At 37.6% G+C, this 23,468-nt stretch overlaps 1 protein-coding gene across 1 annotated transcript in view; it reads left to right on the top strand.

The window, feature by feature from the left end:
- The window catches only part of LOC310950263 (lysophosphatidylcholine acyltransferase 1), a 32,324-nt gene that overhangs the window by 1,542 nt on the left and 7,314 nt on the right, over nucleotides 1-23,468 (top strand). The window contains exons 2-7 of the mRNA XM_083917970.1: nucleotides 9,807-9,946; nucleotides 13,035-13,249; nucleotides 18,044-18,156; nucleotides 18,621-18,681; nucleotides 19,122-19,180; nucleotides 21,114-21,148. Of these exons, the coding sequence (XP_083774096.1) occupies nucleotides 9,807-9,946; nucleotides 13,035-13,249; nucleotides 18,044-18,156; nucleotides 18,621-18,681; nucleotides 19,122-19,180; nucleotides 21,114-21,148 (623 nt within the window). The remainder of the gene's footprint in view (nucleotides 1-9,806; nucleotides 9,947-13,034; nucleotides 13,250-18,043; nucleotides 18,157-18,620; nucleotides 18,682-19,121; nucleotides 19,181-21,113; nucleotides 21,149-23,468) is intronic.

Below are 23,468 nucleotides of genomic sequence, written 5' to 3'. Positions count from 1 at the left end.
TATTTGTATAATGAAAACATACATTTTTGCAAAACTGAATCAGATTAGGCTTTTTTTTGTTTTGGTGTCCCTGGACTTAAGCTGTGTCCCTGTAAACCAAACAAAGAAATGCCAGCATGTCTTCTTAAATTGTTTGAGATGAGTGGGCCATCACCTTATAAGTTGAGTGATGTGCGAGTGAGTGCCTTGTTGGCATAATCTGTTGTCAATTTATCATTCTTTTTAAATACTTTATTCATATTTGTTTGGGACAGGTTTCCATGTCAGCTGACAAAGGAAAATAATAAATAACATAGACTGCATGTTGAGTCTTCAGCCACACAGTCAGTCAGATAATGTGCATTATCTTTACTGTTTACTATCTACTGTTATTGACTGTCTTTGATTTTGAGCCTCTATCCAGGTGCATATTTCCATATAAGCATATTTCACTTGAAGCCTGTTCTGACCTGGCATTAAAATCTAACCTGAGTGATCAGATCACAAGTGGACAGCTCTCAGTACGTCTGTTCTCACCTGGCAGCAGCATGCGTCTCCATGTGTGTTCAGTGACCACTTGTCATCTGATCTCACATCCCTGCTCTGTACGTCATTTCCGTTTACATATTTAAATGAAATCTTGTTTTTGTCAATGTTCTCTGTGTTCAGATCACTGCTTTAGTTTACTGTTATGTTAAGTTACTGCATATGAAACCCCAATATTTCCTGATCTTGGGGCTTCACAATAGATATAGACATACCCGGCTAGCCATTTGTGTGTTTCGCCATCTACTTTACTGCGGTTGCTTCTCCCTCCAGTATGTGCGCGATTGAATGGGAGCTGTCATAAGAATTGTACCTCTTCTACTTTTACCTAAACTTTTTATGCAGCATTACTTTTGACAATGATATCAAGGAAGTTGGGAATAACCTGTGCGATTCTCGGCTGCTCCAACAGCAGTGGGACATTTCAACTTTGGAAAAAAAACTGAATGGGAACTACACAAACCTTTACCTATTAAAGAGTGCCCCTGTCTGAGGCTGCACAGTCGACATCATCTCTGGGTGTGCAGGTGTTCGCCAGAAGTGTATGGAGATTATTAACAGATGGGACTTTGTTCCCAACAGCAACAGCGTGTTAAGTTTTGGTTAACACTCGTCAATTTCACAATGAACAGTGTGCGGCTGCCTAGCTTAAATCAGTGAAAAAGCAAGCCAAGCTAACACTGATTAGCTGCCTCATGTTAGATGCCTCTATCAAGGCTGCCATGGTCCTACAGAGTAAATTAACTCAGTGTGGTGTTATTGTGAAGCATAACGTAAGTTGCTGTAACGAGGGCATCCTATTACCACAATGTAAACGTCAAGTAGCTGAGCTCCTGTAGACCTCCCTAGGCTTGTTGAAAAAGTAGACACATGGAGCGAAAATTTAGCCAACAGTAAGGGCAAGCCCACAGACACCACAAAGCCTGTTTGTAAACGATGCTTTAAATTGATACAGACCAAGGGAGCCAACATGACCAACTTGGCAACATGAAGCTGACAGGCATACGGACTTGTTCAAAGAGTTCAGAGAGCTGCAGGTTAGCGATAGATAACATAAATATCTTCAGGATATCTAACGTTAAGTCAAGCCAGTGTTTATCAGAGTTGCATGAGGCAGTGGTGGGTAAAGCTAACTGTTTAACTGTCCAATGTGGTTCCACACATCTCCGTACTTAAAAACAACGTTCACACTGGTGAAATTAACTTTACCATTACATGACCTGGTGTTCAGAAGTATGCTGATCAACAACACAACTTATAAAGGATCTGTTTTAAGTCAATCAGTTGTGGTAATATAATCATAACATGTACACTTTTGTCAATTTATAATACACATTGTTATTTATATTAGTAGAAAATGTTCTGATTAGAGCATAGACCTCCACCTGGCCTGTTGTACAGTATGACATGTTAAGTAGCTATAAAGCTCTGCAGCTTTTACAAAAATATATTTTTATTTTGACCTTTTAAGTTTAAGTGGTTTTATTAATAAAGATAAAGAAATAATTTCCCAAAAAGTTATATAATATTTTATTTCATTACTTTTGATGGTGTTTTAGTTTTCTGTCGTATCATTTGCTTGTATATGAGCTGCCAAAATGGCTGGCATATAGTACATAGCGTATAGGCTACTGAAAAGTATTAAACAACAGTGTATAATTGGAACACAGTTTTGAGGTATTTTCAGTATCAGAGTTCATTTCAATGGGAGAGCCTCAGTTTTATGAATGGCGCTACTCTGACATAGCAGGCATTGTATCATGTTACAAGTAATAAAAGTGCTCTTGGGAGGTACACACAGAGTTGACTGATGCTGAACGGAAAGAGTTATGATGTCAGGTGCATCTAAGCCAAAGGAATAGGTTTTTCTGGTATCTATTATAAGGCTAACATTATAAAATTGAGGAAGTTATCAACAGATCAATATAATTAGTCTATTTTTTTTAGACAAATGACAAAATAAATGTCTGTGAAAGATTCAAGAAGCTTTATTTATCCCGAGGGAAATTATTGTGCAACAGTTTCAATACAAAGATGGGAAAGTATCAGAGTGACAATAAGCTAACATAATCAAATCAAATAAAGCTAACATAAAATAAATCGAACAATAACTAAGTGTGACAGAGTGCAACTGACATTGTGGTTAAGCGTAGGTATATACAATATACAACAATACGCACTTGGCAGTTTAGCAGCATATTGAAATAAAATAAGTACAAACTAAATAAGTGATAAGGAGCGATAAGTGACAAAATGTAGCAGCATTTCCTTAAAAATGTAGCAGCATTTCCTACAGAACTAAGTTACAGTAAAGTACAGTGAAGTGTAGCAGCATTTCTTACTGAAGTAAGTTACAGTAAAGTACAGTGAAGTGTAGCAGCCTTTCTTACTGAAGTAAATTACAGTAAAGTACAGTGAAGTGTAGCAGCCTTTCTTACTGAAGTAAGTTACAGTAAAGTACAGTGAAGTGTAGCAGCCTTCCTTACTGAAGTAAGTTAGTTACAGTAAACCACAGTAAAGCGTAGCAGCATTCTGACTCACTGAAAGCTTGTTCTCTGCACTTTGTAATAAGTGTTACAATTTCAGAATGTTTCATTTTGATCACTGTGGCATAAATAAAAGGCCAACTATTACACATAATTTCACCAACAGTGGCATTTACATGTAATGTCATGTTCTTGGCAAAAGAGCTTTTTTTTTCTCAGCAATTCCTTCTGCGCATAACCTACATGTATGTTGTAACCACACACATTAAGGAAGCTTAAAACTGATTTCTTGTAAACACTAAGTGTTGAAGCGAAAGTGGGTCGTGAAATGATGGAAATGAGTTTCCTAGTTATTCTGATTTAACTGAGAACAGCCTTTACAGCACTGGTCTTGCTTTCGCATCCTCAGCCACATGAGGAAGACCTGTCAGACAGATGAACCCACAGACTCCTTTTATGGGTTCAAAGAGAAAAGGGATTGGTGTATGTGTCCCTTGTCTATTGTAAAATCACAGTGCTAAGTAACAGACTGTAACTGAATGGCATGCGATGATTTACTATTGCTTCATCAACGTTACAATTAATAAAACATGTACATAAAAGTTTTTGTTTCTGTGTCAAATGGTAGGCCAGAGATAGCCTACATAAAATTGTCTCCAAATTGTATTTTAATAAGCAATTCTGTTATGTCTAATATATGTAGGATCCTTCATATTGCCCACCAGGAGAAGGAATTGCAGATAATGATAGGACCATTGGAGTTTTGTTGGATTAACCCATGCCATGCTGCTTGTTGTTACACCATTAAGCTACCGTACTGCCTATTAGTGCAGGCTAAAGGACAGAAAGCTAATAGGCTGTACCTGAATTAAAAACTCATGAGCGAAAGAACGATGTCGCAGGTACAAGCGGACGAAATGGGTTTTCTCAGGAGGGTGGCTGGGGTCTCCCTTAGAGATAGGGTGAGAAGTTCAGCCATCCATGAGGAACTCGGAGTAGAGCCGCTGCTCCTTTGCCTTGAAAGGAGCCAGTTGAGATGGTTCGGGCATCTAGTAAGGATGCCCCCTGGGCGCCTCCCTAGGGAGGTGTTCCAGGCACGTCCAGCTGGGAGGAGGCCTCATGGAAGACCCAGGACTGTGTGGAGAGATTATATCTCCACACTGGCCTGGGAAAGCATTGGGATCCCCCAGTTAGAGCTGGTTATTGTGGCCCGGGAAAGGGCAGTTTGGGGTCCCTCTGCTAGAGCTGCTGCCCCAGTGACCCAACCCTGGATAAGCGGTTGAAGATGAGATGAGATGAATTAAAAACGATCCTGTTTGTAACAAGCCAATTTGTCTCTGTTGCTCAAAGTGTATGAGGGTGTGCAATAGACGAATTCAGAGGAATTTTGACTGCTTTGCTTATCTTTTAGTTATTTTGTGGCATAGAGGATTGTTGTTCTCATAAGTAGGTTATATTGTAATTCAGTAGTCCAACCTTTCATCCCATATAAAGATGCTCACACATTGATTAGTTAATATTTGATCTACAGAATTGATGGGAAAATACCTTAACGGGAGAACATATCAGTGTTTTTGTTACCGATTTAGGTGTATCAGCAAACATTACAGTCCTAATCTAGTTGGGATGGGCACGAGTAGTTAATTCTATAATCGAGGGAGATTTTTCCTAAATCTATTTTTAGAATGCAACACATTTTCCTGCAGGAATAATGATGCACAGCAATACAGCCTACCGGACACCTAATGCTTATTCTCAATCAACACAGTCACAGTTGACCTTTTAATAGCCCTGTTGCAATAAGCAATAAATTAATAAATGCCATGATAACTCGTAATGAGCTCGATAACTTTGCCAGCCGCGGTAATTTCCATTTTTGACCCCATTTTTTCCATTTTCCTGCTGTCCCTTTATCAAAGAGACTGGATGACAAGAATTTTCATTCCGATTCATTTGTTTCCACTGGCCCCTCTCGCTTCCTCAGTGTAATGAGGAGTTAACCCTCGTCTTGCGTTGTCTGTCACTTGCCGTGCAGTTTCTGTGTGGGGATGCGGACCCCTGGCGTTACAAAGAGTGCAGCAGGAGAGCCCTTCGAGGAGCAAGATAGAGGACATGCTAGTTGAAATTTTGAGGTATAGAATCAAAGATTTAATTGATTTCAAAGCCGAACACCACAGCTGCTGTGTGGGTAAAACAGTAGCAACAAAATGTGAGAGTCCATTTATTTATTGTTTTTTATTGTTTTGTTTATTTATTTTGGATATTTAAAATATCTCTGAGTTCTAGTGTTAAATATTCTTTACAAATAAATGTTTATTGATCTTTGAAAGGGTGTACTTGCGTTATGATGCCATTATCATTATATCATGGTCTCAAAATGGCAATGAGCTCGCTTCTCGCAATAACTTCTGGGACAATTTTTGCCAGAAAAAATTATTATTGTGACTGGCCTGTCCTTTAAGGATTTATGTTTCCACAACCACAACTTCAAAAACCCCAACTTTCCTTACAAAAACATAATTAAATTTGCATTTGCATTCTGTTAATGATCAGTCGCACTGTGGAGAACAGTTGCTCCGCTGGCACAGAGGTGGTGTATCACAGAGGTATATCAGCAGGTGCTGCTTTGCCAGAACGCTCAGTTTTTTTATATTGGTGCCTGTTGGACTTCCACCACTCCAGTGGGATTTTCTCAGGACGAATGCATGGCTCACTGAAACAAGCTTCTAACTCGTTGACACCCATATTTTCGAACTAGTCCTCCCCGAAGCGGCTGTCCAGTGCCTCTGTGCTTGCAATGTTGCGGCCTCGAACAGGACTGCTTTCCCCCTCCGTATCGTCTGGGCCTGGCACAGTAACCCCGTCAGTACAGTTAGGTCACGCAACTTCTCTAGGATGGTGAGGCGAAGAACCGGTTCCAAGAATCAAAGGTGTTTGTGTCTCGCAGAAGCAAGAGGTGCTGCGTGCACATACGCACAAAACAACTCGAGTGCTGTTGTTTACCAATCAAGTTCATTTTGAAAGAGGACTACTCAATAAATCGACCACTCACACCCATCCCTATAATCTAGCCTTAAAGCCTAAAAGTTGGTAAGGTGTCAGAGGACAAGCTGCTAATCTTAAAGTTGATTCACTTCCTTCCCAGCTTTGGTTAGACAAGTCTACTTAACATTCCTTTTGTGATTTATTGTGTAAGCCCACAAAGACCTAAATGTGTTTTGATGCTGCCAAAGCAGCAATGAATCAATAGCTTAGTTTCACACTATAAAGATCAGTATCTCTGTGCATTGACATCAGAAGTTGGCAACTGATGTGTTCATCAGAGTAGTCACAGCCTACATACTGATCAGACATAATTTTAAGGTGTAGTTTACTCAGTTTAAGGCCTAGGGTGAAAATGCTTCAATAACTTTAGTATTAAAAATGATAGTGTGAATAACAAAGAATTGCTTGTACTTTACTGTAGACATGCAGGTGTGGTCAAAGAAAAGCCAAACAGGTCTGCACTATGAACTTGTTTTTTTGCAGTATGTTTCATCATATACGGTTTTCAAACACTATTGTTCATGTTCTCAGCGGTACCTGAAGCAACAAGCCCACACCAACATAGACCCTTGCTTCTTGAAACTGTTGTTTGTGGAGTGACTGGCAGTGATCAAAAACTCTTGAGCCCCAGCCAGAATGGAGGACCATTCCACAGTTTTGTTTTATCCATGCTGGTCTATGTGCAAACTGTGTCACACATATTATTTTGTTAATATGCCCTACCACAAGACAGAACAACCGTCAAATGAGTTTGTGAAACTAAAAACTGTCTTGCAGCTTCTCCATTACCTTAAACACAGTCCAATGTCTAAATTGTTCAAGCTTCTTACTGTGAAAGCAAAAGTGCATTTTGAAAACAGGAAGCTCATACATGTCTCTCTATTACCAGTGAAATAGTTACAGCTCAAGCTCTCTATCAGTTAGATTACTTTGTGCTTTATTTAACACAACTTTCCTTTATCAGTCTGGATTTGGAATTGCAGATTCAAGAAACGACAGTACGATCTGATAAGAAAGTGGTATGCAGCCATGGTGTTTTCATTGGGGAAAAATAGACCTATAGACTATTAAACAGTTGTAGACATTCAAAATGTTTCCAAGTTTATTTCCTCTCAAACCCACTGCCTCAGGTTTCAGGTCTCTTCATTTAACCACAAGTGCATGTTGTTAGGTGATTATGTTTTTATACATGTAATGCAAACCGACGGACAAAAAAAACGTACCAGCTTTCTAAGCACCACTGACGAATGATAATAAATAATAAATGGAAAGTACTGAGTATCTTCTCATTTATTAACAACTGTACTACAAAATGACGATAACATGCTAGGATCAGAATGTGAAGTGTCATTTAGAATAAATAAATATTGCCGTAACGCAGTTCAGCGTTTGTTTTTTTGACATTGTGATAGAAATGATGTAAAAAATCAATAGAGAATTTTGACAGTATTTATCTTCCCTCTTCTATTCATATAGGCTGTCACAATATCCCCGCACGTAAGTGAAATTATGATAGCTGTAGCCCAGTTGATGTTTATCAAATTGCTGTGGAACATAATGTAAAGTTTTGATTATAAAAAACAAAACTGCAATTTTCTAATTATATTCCCTGAGGTATTTCAGAGAACATTTTCCAACACATTTGAGTTGTGCTTGTTATTGTCAATTTAGACAACACAATTGTGGATTACGAAATTTTTTGTATGACTTTTTCACATGAACGATCCATTAAAAGATGATAAATGATCGTATTGAATTATCCCCAAGTCCTAATTCACACACATAGTCTTCTCTCCTAACCTGTGGTGGCATATTAATGGTTCTCAACCTTACAGTGTCTTCTTCATCAGTGCAGAGATAAAGACAAACGACTGGTGACAGCTGGTTCACAGTTGACTACAGTTGCTTGTTTGCATTTAGTCAGTAATACCTACAAATGGCTGTACCGTTAACATAGAATAGTGAGCACATAGAACTTTTGAGTTTGATACCAAGAAGCCCAGGTTAATCTTGTACTGTTACAATGCAGGCCCTTCTTAGCAGCTACAGTACAATTTCCAAGTTGCAGCAGTCGATTAATGTTTTTTTTTTTTGAAGTTCACTTTTCAGACTGTGACAAGCTTTATTGCATGCATTTAAAATGCTTTTTAGTACAATGCTTGAATTCACTCTTGGCTCCTAAAAAACCTCTCTGCATGGCCTTTATTTTAATTCTAAGTGACGTTCATGCATTCTCATGCTTTGGGTCTGAATAAATCTTTTAACAAATGCATTATACAGCGGCTTTCAAGCATTCCTGGCAAGGCCTCTTTTTATTATAGGAAAAAGTGAAGTTGTTTGTTCTTTCTTGCAAAACTGTATACTTCATATTGTATAAAAAAGAGAACAATGTGTGGTAGACATGTATAATTAATTCATGTATCTTAGGGGGATCTTGGGACAGTACACAGTTTGGAGGACTATGAGAGAGACGGAAACTAGGGAGATGTGTCACTGTGATAACAGTGGTAGGATTAGTGTGTAATGTTATTTTGTGATCATCAAATATTGTCTATAATGTAGATAATACTATCATAATGTAGACAGTGGTTATATGACAGACCAGCGATATGATTTGGGAAAGAAAAAAAGACTTTCTAGTCTCCAAAATGAGTTTGTTGCTTATTGTCAGTAGTTTAACAAGCACACTTCAAATTGATTGTTTTAAATGACCATGATGTCAGACAAGAACTCTCCCCGGATGGGGGATACAGATAGGCTTCATGCTTCCCAGTAGCGGTTGCTATCAAGACAAATATTGACAGAAGATAAGCACTGCTATCAGGCAGTGATAAAAAGTTGTAAAGTAAACCACATGGTGTTAAGTCACCATTAGACCCAAACAATTCAGAGTTTTGTCAGAGCCTTCAAGAATGGGAACAGAACATTTGCTATATGTAGCATTTACATGATTGGGATGTATACATATAAATAAAGGCCATATTGTGACCCGAGGGTAGAAACACCATTTGATTGAAATTGTCTAGTAAAGGCCATGCTGGAGGCCTGCTGCCCTCTGTTTTGTGTAGGACATGCACATAAGGGAAACAAGCCTCTCTCCGCTTCATAACACACGTGCTGCTGGTTGTTAAACTTCATATCCAGTCTTTTTTTCTTTGTACCAGATGCTCATAGTTAATTGCTTCTCATAAGACAAAGCCATCATTTTTTTCCGATGAGCTTTTTTTAATGGGCATTGTTAAAGATGTGATAAAATCATAAATAAATAAAATGTTCTAGGAATGAACCTAAATATGTGACTGGACATATATACATAATATTTGTTGTGGGTCTATAATTTATCCTTGAGAAACATTGTCACAAGATGTTACTATGTCACAAAAAGTGCATACTAAACATGCATAAAACACACCAAACCTTTTAGGAAATGTTTTTTAATCAATAACAATTAAATCAACAATACTGAAGAATCACAGAATCCTTAAAAATTAATTCAAACAAAAGAGAATGGAGAAATGTCTGGCTGGATCCTTCCAGGTCACTTTGGCTAAACAGTTAAGACTTTGCATGAAGCTAATGAAAAAGTCCCTGAGTTGGAGTCAACAGTGGTCGACGGCTTAATACTGTCAAGACTAAAACCAAGTGAGACTAACCATGGTGTCAAGATGACTAACAAAACGTACAGGGTTGGATCTGTTTGTGTCTCTCTTATAACCCTTTTCCTTTTCTCTTTTCCTTAATATCTTACAGATTGCATTAATGACAGTCACACTGTTCCCCATCCGCCTACTCATAGCTGCATTCATGATGCTGCTGGCTTGGCCTTTTGCCTTCCTGGCCTCAGTAGGGTGCTCAGAGGCCACCGTCGGATCTCAGTGCCTCTGGAGGAGGTAGGTGCTTTCTTATTCGTCTGTCTGTCTGTCTGTCTGTCTGTAGGTAAATTTTGTAATTCGGCAAGGACTATAATCCTTACATGAACAGAAAAATCATGCTACTTTATGAACGTTTTCTGACTTCAAATGGTAACACTGTATTGTATGATTTTTATTTGTATTTTTTTGTTTTGTTTATTGATAGTTTCCTTGTATCTGTTTATTGTAGTGCTTTACACCTCTGATTGTACATAAAACTATAACAAGGGTATTGAAATGCCATGACATGTCACAGTTCCACGTTTAGGTTAAAGAAATCACAATGTGATGTCACTTCTAATTTCTAATTTTTTTCTGAGTAATTCTTTAGCTGTGATAGTTTAGTTGTTTGGCCCTCCGTCTCAGTCTTGTACCTCCATTAGGGTTGTCACGATACTAGAATTTCAAAGTTGATACCCAGGAAAATACTCGATTCTCGATACCACGGTGAGAAAAAATGACAAAAAATGCAGAATTTTTAAAACAAAGATTAGAACAATACAAACATCAATACTAACATAATGCAAAAAAAGAAAAGAAACAACTGTAAGTTGTATATATGACAAATATTTCCAAGCTTGTTTGTTTTATTGTGTTGTATATCTCAGCGTTTTCCGTGTACCCATAATGATTCCATGAAGGAGGTTAAACCTGGGATTCAGTCGGAGAGTATGTTGTTGTTAGTCAGGTTTCTCCACAGTGTAAACGGTGACATGGCGCCATATTATCACTGCTGATTAAATGGAGTTGGTATAGCAGGCTGCCACTGTTTTTGCTTGTAGTTGGTTGACTTTTCAGACACATAATTGTCATCTGTTAAATTAATTTTAGACAGGCAGGACCGATAATGTTAGCTGCTTAGCTCTGCTGTTAATGTTAGGGTTTATTGTTAGACACTAGCTGCTAGCTTTAAATCCACATCCTTTCCCTGGCTGTTAGCCTTATTATGCTAAATACTTCCAAATGACACATTTGCTTTATTTTCTACTAAAACTGGTAGCAAAGATCCTCCAGCAGCAATGCTAGCTGTGCTCAGTCAGCTCTGTGTTGTTAACATGATGAACCAGTGTTCATGTGCTCAGAGAGACAAGTTGTAGCTGCTGGGTGACGTTATGCGTCAACTGGAGAAAGCAGAGGCTGCACTGTAAGTTAGTATTTAAGTGTCTAATCCGATACTATTTTTTATTCCTGCACACACACCGGAGTCTTGTAAAACCCTCTTGGGCCTTTTTTTGTAATGGAAAGAGCAGCCATATGAGAGGGTGTGCCTTGAAACTTTCCGGGAGGCCACTCAATAGGGATAATGGAAACAGGCCTAAAGTCATATTTTATATAGGAGATTTGTCTATAGATGATTCTTTCAATTTAAATGTAGGTGATGGGTGAGAGTTCAAATTTGTTTTTAAAATTCAGAAAAAGACTGGCGGTTAGCCACCAAGATATGGATACGGGTTGGAATAGCTAGGATATATATCTACAATATGTCCTTTTGGGCTTGAGCATGTAACCCACTCATCAACAACATTGAGTGGAATTTAAATTTTTTCTTTTGCAGTTTTGCACAAAGTCCTCAATTCCACTTGGTTCTTCTAACAACTTTCATTAAAGTGACGATTATCAGACCCATAGTGCTGATGCCAGCTTCTTAATGGCATTCTTAGCAAATCCAAGATCCTGGCCAGGACGTTGACTGGTCTAGAGTGATTGGTTTAGCTTGAGACTTGATTTGGCCATGAAGAAAGAGGACTGTCTGGTGGGGAAGAGGCAGAACTGAGCCAACGGGGTATACTACAGTACACTAATCTACAGTGGAAAACTGCCCATACATGGTGTTAACAGTAGGGTTGTAAATTAGGGACGGGACAATAATCTTTATCACATATTGCACTAAAAACACTCACAATAAATTAATTGTGGTGAATTTCCATTATATACATATCCATTATATAGTAAATATCATGAATACCCTCATGAGTAATTTGGCCACAGACTTGACTGCAGTTTACTGCGGGGTTTTTTCTAAACGTAACATTAATTTTGTCAAAGACCATAAGTAACAGTTTGAATCAAGCAGAATTGATTTCATTTTATAGAAAGTCTTTTCTCTTCATTTGATGAAGCCTATTAAAAGAAGTAATAGTAAGTGAAAGTGTTTGTTGCATGTATAATTAACATCACACTGCATGTATTTATCAATCATAACAACACATGCAAGTTGTTGGATCGTTTAATAAGCTATCCCTCGTCACTGCCAGTCTGTTAGCTGCTGTTGACATACTATACTGTGTCTATGTCTTTAATCAAGGGACCTTATGATTGGTGATGACCTTGGTGTGAACACCAAGAAGGTGTTCACAAAAAATATGTTTGTCCTCTCTTATATGCAATAAAAATATTTGTTTCTTAAAAAAATTTAAGGTAAATGATTCAAGTTTCAGTACTATTTAAGAGTTTTAAGCATATTTAAATAATTTTTAGGATAATCTCGTGACTCACAACTATATTGGCCAGGATAATCATCACATTCATTTTATATATTGTCCAATACCTAGTATACAGGTATATCACAAGTTTTATCATAATATATTACATTATATATTGGGACAATAATACGACATTTTCCAATATAATATAAGTCTGCCACAATGTGATATCCATTAAATTCAGAGGCCTGTGAACAATGAGGCTATATCATCTTCCCATTTAACACGCTCAGTGACATTCAACTCACAAAAAACAACTAAAATATAATTTGACAATTTTATTTCTGAGCTTTTTTCGGACAGTTAAATGAGAAACACATTTTTTTTTAAACTAAAAACAAGTAAAAATATAATGGGAATTTCTAAAATAGAGGTGCTTCCATAAAGATGAAGATATTTCCACTTTGCATTCAATATATTGGAACGCTGATTATTGAATAGATATATGAATTAAGATTGTTTTTTTTCTTTCTATTTCCATGTAATTGCATCCATTATACTACTACCAGTATTGGAGATTTTATCCCCATCTGCAGTTTAAATGAAAAGTGCCCCTCACACATGCATGATCTTTTTTTCCCCAGACTGGTGGACATCATTCTGAAGATCATCATGCGGGTCATGTGGTTTGCGGGTGGTTTCCATTGGATGACTGTGAAAGGGCGAAGGGCATTGCCTACAGAAGCACCCATCCTCACCCTGGCACCCCACTCATCTTACTTTGATGCCATCCCAGTCACAATGACGATGTCCTCGATTGTCATGAAGGCAGAGAGCAAGGATATACCTCTTTGGGGCAGTAAGTATCAAACCCATCCAAGAATATTGCTGTCATTATTACCTTCTATGAGCTATCTTGTGAGCGAGAGAGCAGGTGCTCTAAGGACTCCATTCTGGAAAAAAGGTGATATGATTCTTCATGACGGAATTAAAGAATCTCTTTGAATGAAGTACAGAATCTCTATGCATAGGCACAGGTATTAACCAGACTTATTCAGCCACATGATGGGTTCCAGGGATTGTTAAGTACGTGCTTCGTATTGTGATGTGCACTTTATGAAGGACAGGTCACAACATTTTTTGTGAACTTGCTGCTACATCAGTAAACAGAGGGGATTTCCCAATCTACATTGCAGCAATTCTTGCAGCCAAGTACAGCTTGGCTAATGTTCACAGCAGTGGTGTACCAGGAAATGTGCAAACACAAACAAAATACACAAAAATACATTGTTTGCTTTAGTGGAAGCAGACATAAGACCGTTGACTTGTCTACTCTGACTCAGTTATTTCTGTACAAACTTTCAGTTACATAGCCCTACAGACATTGTTAATGTCATAAAACAATCCATGACACGAAGAAGCAAACATTAAATGTCTTCTCGGGTTAAATGATCACACACAAATTAACTCACAACATTCTTAAACTACTTAATGCCATGGATCTAAACATTAGAGATTTGCCTGTCAGACATAACTGCCGATAATACCCATGGATGATTTTATGGAGATAATTGTTTCTTTATGTCCTTCATGAAATCCTACCAGAACCTCACAGACTGCGTATTTTTCAACCTTCATCTCTGACTTGGTTCCTACCAATCAATTTATAATGTAATGTTATCTCAAATTAAATCTTCCACCTTTCGTCGTTGCCACTAAACTGTCAAAGGAAGACTTCATTATAACTTCTATCAGTTAAAGATTGTATCACCACTTCCAGTGATTTATCCCAACAAGCAGCAAGATCATTCAGGTAGCTAACTGGAGTTATTGTCTGCACCACCTGAGGCCACATACAAAGCTCACACAGGCCTTGCTCAGTTGAAGTCAGTACTCACACCAGTGTAACAGCAGATCTTATTAAGTAGCTTTCAAGTTCAGTTACTTTTCTAGTAGTAACTAGATAAGTTAAGACATTTGGTCCTATGCGTCCCTGGAAGCAGGGCATGCAGAAAAGAGTTCTAGCTGTGTTATTTTAGCCTTCCTTTCTCCTCCTGCTCTGCCCACTAAGTCAGTAACTAACCTCTTTGTTACCTCCAGGCTAAGTGAAGCTTGCCAAGTTACTGCAGCCCTGCTTGTATTGCAGGATTGAGGTCATATGTGGACACATTACTTCATAGGCAAATTGTCATTAATGTAAATGCGATGTTTCAAAGGAAGCATAAATAATGGATACATCATGCATTTTTACGAATCATATATAGTATTATTTTTGGATAAAAGGTTATCCACTAATGTGTGTGCTAAGCTTTACTTTGACTAGTCATGCTGGCCTCAAGTGGAATCCAGAATAAGCATTAAGACCTGATCAGCCACAGTGACGTGCATTGAGTGTCTCTCAGGGTACCAGCTAGAGCCCTAATCCCTTCCTGTCGGTGGACAGCTCACAGTTGGAATCAGTTTCTTCTTCCCATGGCCTCTCTTCTCTTTTCTTTTTATGTTACCCCACTCTCATTAACTTGTTCTTTCTCTCTTTCTGTATGACTCTGTCTCAGGGCTTCTAGAAACATTGCTAATGTGTCTGTGTATTGATAAAGATGGGATGTACGTATGTGAATGCTCCCAAATATCTGCTAGGGATGCATCAACTGTGAAATTCTGGGCTGATACCGATGTTAGAAATGACAATTTGGCAGATTACTGATATTTAAAAAAAATGTATTCTCCCTTTTGTGATAAGGAAACAAATCAATCGCCATTATAACAAATAACTGAACAATTTGAAAGTCATTCATCCCTTCATAACACTATCTTTGATGAGCACAAAATTAATAACACAAATTTATGAAACAACAGTTAATATATCCCTGATTCACATGAAAAATAACTGCTTCAGAAGCCCTTTTAGCTGTAGTACTTGCATAGCCCAACAATATGTTTTGTGAAACAGCAATTGAATGTAAATGTAAAAGTATTAGAAATGCAGTAAGACATGCATGTATTATCTGTGACTATAACGGTGTTTAATGGAGTTAAAATCTTTGTCAATCCACTGTAATGTTAGACATACTAACAAGGCTAGCATCCAAACTCCATATACATCCAATAACGTTAGCTCATAGATGTGTGTGACCACGACGTTGTAGATTTCTGGGGCAGAGTGTAGCCTTTCTCCTCCACAATAGAGAAAGGTTGGTCATCTAATGCGTTTAACTCCATCATCTTGTTAGTAATCCCTTTTGCTTTGGCGCTGTCTGTAGGGAATTTTCTCCCTTTCTCAAATGCTGTGTAACCTTAAGGTGGCAGATTATGTTTCTGATTTTTGTCTAACATGGTGTAATACACAGTTGACATTTCTTTTGATTGTAAACAAACTACATGTGCACATAGCACACTTCAACCTCTAACGACATCCGTCATGCCAGCGTTGCGTCCAGCCAGTCGCTTCTTCTCCGCAGCTGCAGTAGCAGCATATGCTAGCAGACTGTTGTCTGAGTCCGACTTCAAAAAAACAATAAATAACAGCCACTGCCATCAATGTTTTTTGCTGTTACCAATGGCAGTCAACAAGGTGAATATCACTCAATACTGATGCTCTGCTGATAAAATTTGCATCTCTTAAATATGCAAATCTAACCTAGAATAAACAAACCCTGCCTTTGTCATCACCGTTAATTTTTAAATTATTTTTACATTTTTCTTTCAGTGTTCAGGTGTGCTTTACATGTCTTAAATGCTGGAGACACCTCCAATCTGCAAGTATATTTCAGTTTAGTTCTCTTCTCTGAATCCACCAACTTTGTGTTCAATGTCTTACTCTGTCGGACTAAGAAAACCTTCATAAAAAGGTCAAACACAATCAAGTGGCAATACTATGGGATGTGAAATTGACAGTAGTGGTATCACTCCAATGAGAACACTTTTGTCAGGCTGTCGCATTGCTCTTCAGGAAAAAATTGAAGTTATATCTTGACGAGTCGGCTATTGTTAGTTAGTTAGTTAGTTAGTTATTTCAGACATTCAGAGTTAAAAATAAAGGTTTTGCAATGTTGTTTATATTGTAAAATATACAGAGCTGACTTTTGAGGCATGTGGAGTTTGACGGGATGGTAACTTATATTAATATCACAATATCAATCATATTTTTGTAAAGTGCCAGCATCAGTCATAACACTGTCAATGTATATAAATGTGTTACACATCTAAAAGTGCAAATGCTCATCTTTGTAAAACAATAACAAAATTGATCATTTTATTTTGATAAAGTTTCTAAAATATGACATTTATCACCCGGCCCAGCCAAAATATAGATGAGTTTACACAAACGCATTTAACTGATATCAATCATTTTGGATTTAGTCTGTTCAGGCTCGGCCTTTTTTTGCATTCCAGGGTTATCGTATTAGTAAATTTACTAATTTAAGTTTTCAATTCAGCTCATCAGCTCAGCCACTGCCGTTATTGTTTACAGTTTGCTGTGCCACTTGAATTTCTTAAATCACCCCATTGGCCCCCAAAACCCTCACTGGATTCTTGCAAGGTAGCTGGAACTACCTTATTCTTAACCTGTAATCACTAATCAGAGAGGAAAGACAGACCTTTCTTGCATTTGTGATCAACATGTGAGACTCCTGACTTATGCAACCAACTATGGGGAACACACGGCCCTGTATTGAATACAGACGATACAGCATCTATATAAAATGGTTACAATGACTTTTTTCACACGTAAGATAGGTTAGGTTGACTGCTTACTCCTGCTTCAAGCCTTTCTGTGAAGAGAACAATCATTGTTAACAATGCCTATAAAGTACTGTATAATATTTCCTGATGTGTTTTTAGTTTTAAACTGTCCTATCAAAACTTGCATCTTGAAATTGTGCTTGTGACCCCAGTTGCCTTTATACTACCCAATACTAAAGGTCCAGTTTGTAGAATTTAGGGGGATCTATTGGCATGAATTGAATGTTTTCTTAAGTATATAATACCCTGAAAATAAGAATCTTTTTGTATCAGTAACCTTAAAATGAGCCATTTATATCTACATAGAGAGTGAGTCCGACATGTCACTAGTGGTTTTCAGTATCTATCCAGGTAACAGGTCATTTATTCAACAGTGCTTTACAGCACATTAATGTCACATAAACACAGAGGAATGTTTCAGCACAACTACATTTTTTCACCCTTCACCACCATGCTGCTCTGTTGCTGAGTGATCTGGATTAAAGTGCTTTGTTTGAGGACACCATTAGAGTGGTGGTCGATGTAAAGAGGAGCTTTGCTCTCTTTTCTTGCTAGCTTTTCTTTGCTGGCAAAGTGAAGTGTTTGTGTTACTGAATCAGATTGTTTTAAAGTCATGATCATAATGTTTATAGCATAATGATTTACCATTTGAGAGAATACAGAGAATACCTGTAATGGCCTGTATTGTCAGGTGAAGTGTAAAGGTCCATCTGAATTCTTGCACATTTTGCAAATTCCAGTTAGAAACAGAATTCAGCCCCTCTCCTCCCACTAAACCACTTAATGCAGTAAATACAGATGGTACAGAAAGGCTTCAGTTTCTTGGCTGCCAAACGAAATAAAAAGCTGAATAACTGTTTCTGTATTCATTTACATTTTTTCTACTCTGTGTCTGCTTTCTTGCTTCTAGCTCTGATTAAGTACATCCGGCCGGTGTTTGTATCACGGTCAGACCAGGACTCCAGAAAGAAGACTGTGGAGGAGATCAAACGCAGAGCCCACTCTGGAGGGGAATGGCCTCAGGTAAGTCGATGGAAGTTCTTGTACGTGTATGCACATGCATCACCTGATTTTAACATTCAGACATAACATCTATGTCTGAGACCAAGTACATAAAATAAGAAATGTATTATGCTTATTGTAAATACTATAAACATATTTAGTTTGTACAGAACACCCTTGAGGTTACAACTGTAACCACAGTTATCTGATAACATCAGTGATGCATGGGCATACTAGAGAATGCTTGAAAAAGACCTGCACATCCTTGAAAAGGATAAAGCTAAAGGCAACAGGAAATGGGCATTTTACCAGTAAAATCTAAAGTTGCAGAAAAGATTGTTACAAATAGCTTCATTACTGACTTGCAGCAACTTGCAATGTAATGCAAGCTAATATGCATACATACAGTATTTGTGCTCTCCTTACTGTTTAGGATACGGCCACTGTTTTTTGTAATATGTGAACCATTCCTTCTTTGCTTTCAGATAATGATTTTTCCTGAGGGAACATGCACCAATAGATCCTGCCTAATCACCTTTAAGCCAGGTAAAGCTCTCCCGTCATCATGTTTTTTCTCAGTCAGCTTTCCTCTCTTTTTCTTCCTTTGAAGTCATGCTGCCAGCATGCTAGCTTTCACTAATATTTCATATTCAACCTTGTGGGCATATTGATTTAATATTTAAATTATGGTGTGAAAGTTTTAATCCTGACATTTACCTTGTGACTGATTACAAATAACAAATATTTATGATATAGGGTCAGGCGATTCACTGTATCTATGGCTGATGGACTTTATTTGGCAGATGTTTTGTGCAGTGCCATTTCTACATTGGCTATACTAGTGTAGTTCAATTTAATTAGGTACATGTTTTCAATCAAGAAAAAAATATTCTAATTTGTGTGCTCCTATTCTTAACTTGATATGTTAATTAATTAATGCCAATATGTCAAATTGAAATAAATCTAGTCTCTTTTTACTCTTGCAGGGGCCTTCATCCCAGCTGTACCAGTGCAGCCTGTGGTGATTCGTTACCCTAATAAACTGGTAAGACTGTTTATGGATGCATTGGTAACATAGCAAAAGTTGGTTGGTAATGGCAAAGTTATTTGTAGAAAATCGTAATCACATTTTTGTCAGTTGAATAATATGTTTCATACTGAAACTTTGTTTTTTTTTAAGCTCATAGGGTCGGGTTAAATGGCATTATTGTTTTAATATAGAATAGTATATTATCTACAATAATATAGAATATAATAGCGGTACACATTTTCAGACTCTGCCCCTTGTGGAAGGCTTTCATAGTGTTGCACTTGGTTGCTCACATGAAAAGTGTCACAAATGAAAAAGAGCTAGAGAGATAAATAAAAAATCTAGCTCCTCTCTGAGCTCCGCACAGCTGGCTAATCGCGGTGTTTACGTGGGTGTAAAAGTGTTGGATTGGCTGTTCCAGAAAGTCAAAGATACTGGTAAATTTATTTTAAAGATTCAGTTTATTTTCTCAAGGACAGCGCATATTAATAATCATTACTGTAAATGTGCCAGAATTAGCCAGGGGGCTAGTTTCCTCTGTAGTCCCTGGTCTGGTGCAAAGTTGACAGTCTAAAATGAAACATTGGGTTAAAAACAATAGTCATAATGCTAAACAAACACAAATTAGCTAAATCGCAAAACTAATATAATTGCCTTAATATTTCTGTCGACAACAATAAAGGTTTAAAATAGAAAAAAATAAAAATAAAATCTAGATACTCAGTTCTAGATGAGCCTGAGTGTGTCAACCAAACTTATTTCTGTCTGACATTCTGTGCAGAATGATGGCCTGATTCAGTTGACACCTAGTGGCAGGCCAAGGAGACTGATTTAGTTGTAGTCATTTAAGTCACGTTATCCGAAGAATTCAGTGGAGCACGTAGAGCCCCTTTCTGAAAGCCTCACTGGAAATCTGGCTAATCATGATATGACTCAGAAGGCAAGTACAAGGAATTGCTTTGGCTTGTTGTTAGTGAGGCTGCAGAATGGCCATTGTGAGAATTATTTGATCATTTTATACATGCAGCGAACCTGCACTCCCTCTTACAGGAGGTACCGCTGAAACGTTCTACAATATCTGTTGTCTGCTCCAGAAATCACAAATGTGGTTCTCAAAATTGGGTTAGGCTCAATGCACTTTAGTTAGTCCAATATTGCAGTAACTTGATTTCAGAAATGAAACCTGAGTACTGAGCCATGTGAACCTAGAGCTGGTATTTTAAATGTCCACATTTGTATTTAACATAACACGCATTTTTTTTTTTTTTGGGAGATTGCTGAGAAATTTAATTATTCGAACTACATGAGTTGTTGAGTACTCAGACTAACAGCCAAAATACATGGGGTGGATATGCTGTGCGACACGGCTGCTGTGGCATGCCTACAGCAGAGCCGGCCATATCCCACTAAAGTGACTACATGAACCATGCAACTCTGTTTTTACGTGGTTTGTCTGTTTTTTCTGCTCGGTGGCCCTTGTACATATACAAACTACATAGAGCTGTGCAAAAGAAATTGTATAATCTGTTTCAAAATTATTAAGATACATACCGTATTCTATCAGAAGACAATATGAGGCAGCAGAGCTTCCAAAACCTGCATAACCAACAGCATTATCACTTGGCAAAACTAAGTATGCACACATTGAAGGTTGCAGCAGTCACACGCTACTGAGTCTGTGTTGCAGGTAAAAAAACCTGCTGTGCCCCGCCTACGTACGCTGTGTGTCCATTCCCCATGTATTTTGGCTGTAAAGCAGCACATTGGAACTGATTTCCTGCCTTAACCTGATTACACAGTAATCTGTTTTTTGGTGTGCAAATAAGCATAACAGGTTTAATGCAAGACCAGCAGCTGGAACGAAGTTAACAATTGGTCTAAAAATACATTACTTAGGTTTTATTGTAGTCCGTCAAATAATGTCTTTGCTTCATGTACTTTTTTACAGGACTCCATTACATGGACGTGGCAAGGGCCTGGAGCGTAAGTACACCATTTCATCATTTCATATGTGGTGTGTCACTTTCTACTTGCCGTTAAAATACATTAACATTATTCAGCAAAATGCTTTTTTGCAGTGTACCACAATGTACAGAAAGAAAATTATTCTGAACAGTACTGACTAAAAAACAAATTGCATATAAATGAAAAAGGAAACCCTTTTTTCTGCTCAGGAAAATGAACTATATATTAGGGCTGGGCGAATAGGATCATTTATCATTGATCAATGGAATCATGATATACAGTCATGTCATCTTAATTCATAATAACGAGCATGTACTAACTAAAATTTCTCAAAATGTGAAATAATTTTATGGAATATGATTTGAAGATTGTAGTTTTGTTTGTATAGCTGGAGAAATACAAAAACTACTTTTTTTCTCTATAATTTCACTTGAAAATGTTCATTTTGCACTGAAGTTCTTAATGAAAAGGGAAAAGACTCCGTAGTATTTTATTTACACAATATACAAAAATGTGCTCTTCCTTGTGGTTATTGCGTATAGACTCTTTCTTTATGTATTGAAATACCACAAAACATGCAAAATCATGATATAGTGTTATCAAGATATGAAATAACCTATATCAGGATATAAGATGTTGTCCATATTGCCCAGCCCTACTATATAATTGGAAATTAACTTTGTGGTCTGAATCAGAAAATCAAATATACTGGAAGCAGATTAGCTATAGGTGGAGGAAAAAGACTGCCCTTGTTATCATCTCTGCAGCATCTTCAGAATACTATGTTCTGTTTTGGTTTGGCTTCCATCATTATGTGGGGTCTTTGAATGCAGTTGACTGTCTTCCCAGCACCACTGACCAGTACTATACTAATATTTGACTAAATTTCTAAGAGAAACACAATCATATGCACATAGTAAGTATTAAGTGGCAATCCCTTCCATACATGTTTAAAAGCAATGCCACATTTACATATGTATGCATACCTACATTGTTCTTATATTATTGAAAACATAAACATATATGGAGATCAAGATTTGCAAAGCTGTGAGAAGCATACCCTTAAATAATGGTGGAAATAGATACCGGCAGTTTTGGTTTTAAAAAAAATACATTTAGGATCTGAATAATTCCACAAAACTGGTAGGCTGAATCTTAATTTGCGGAAAAATATTACTACCATGTCACTATCTGTTATTAGTGTCTACCTGGCATTCTGTATGTGGGACAGCCAATTTAACCACCACTCCTCATCGGTATTGTAGTTCCATGTAGCTCTCCATCGTGAGCCACAAATTTAGCAGAAAAAAAGAGCTTAAAAATTAACTTGCTCATGCAAAGTTATTACCAGCAAACTAACTAGCAGTTAGATAGATTGTATAGTAGGGATGCCACAATTAATTGCGTTTCAAACCCATAATTCCCCGCTAGGGCACGCTTGACGCCATTTCTCTGACGACAACAAGACAAACGAGAAGAATTACACTGACAGATTGAAGAGGCCAAAACGGAGTGCAGTATGGAGCCACTTTAAGAAGTGAGCTCCCGCAGTTTCGTTGACATCAGGCTACAAGTTATAGTCACAGTGTCGCACCTGACGGACCTGAAGCCTCTGTCTGCTTTTCTCTGCCGTCTGACAGCAGAAATTTACTAAACTTTGTTTCTTTGCCCAGTGCAGCGAGTAAGGCAGCAGTTGACACAGCCTGATCTGATCAGTCAGTGTAGATACTTTACATCCGTGAGTACTGTAGGCTTCACCACGGCTAACACAAGTACTATGCAAAGACACCTGCAGCAGCACCACAGCTCTCTGCTAAAATCAACCCCACTGTAAAGTTAATACTGACATTTTAGTGTAAAATCTCATTGCTACTCGTTCTTGTGGACTGTGGATTTTTTAATATTGTACTGTCATAACAGTGATAGTGCTGTCAGTTTACATTCTATGTTGCATCTTCGAAAGGGCAAAATAAAAATGTGTCACTGAAATAGCACATTGTAATTTCTGCATCGATTATTGATTTACCGTGTGTAAAGCGCAAGATTTCTGGTTGCGCTCCTAAAATTTTCAGTTGGAGGCCACAGTGCTATTAGTAAAAAAAGTTAGTTTTTTTTAATGCTGCTACTATTAATGTTTCCAATGTCGCAGATGAGAGAATGCCCAATTTATTTTCAGGTTGTGTAGGCTGTGTAGTATTTTGACATTTACTATTCAGAATATGTTTGATATGCTTCCAAAATGTTATTCCCTGCCCTCAAGTGAGTAATTAAGGAATAGGATTTGCATTTGTTCTTTATATCATAAGGAAGATAGCACTTCATGTAACGTATAGACCTT

This window comes from Echiichthys vipera (genome assembly GCF_963691815.1).
Source record: "Echiichthys vipera genome assembly, chromosome: 8".
NCBI classification, from domain to species: domain Eukaryota; kingdom Metazoa; phylum Chordata; class Actinopteri; order Perciformes; family Trachinidae; genus Echiichthys; species Echiichthys vipera.
Note: the sequence above shows the minus strand (reverse complement) of the source record. Positions and strands in the feature narration are given on the sequence as shown.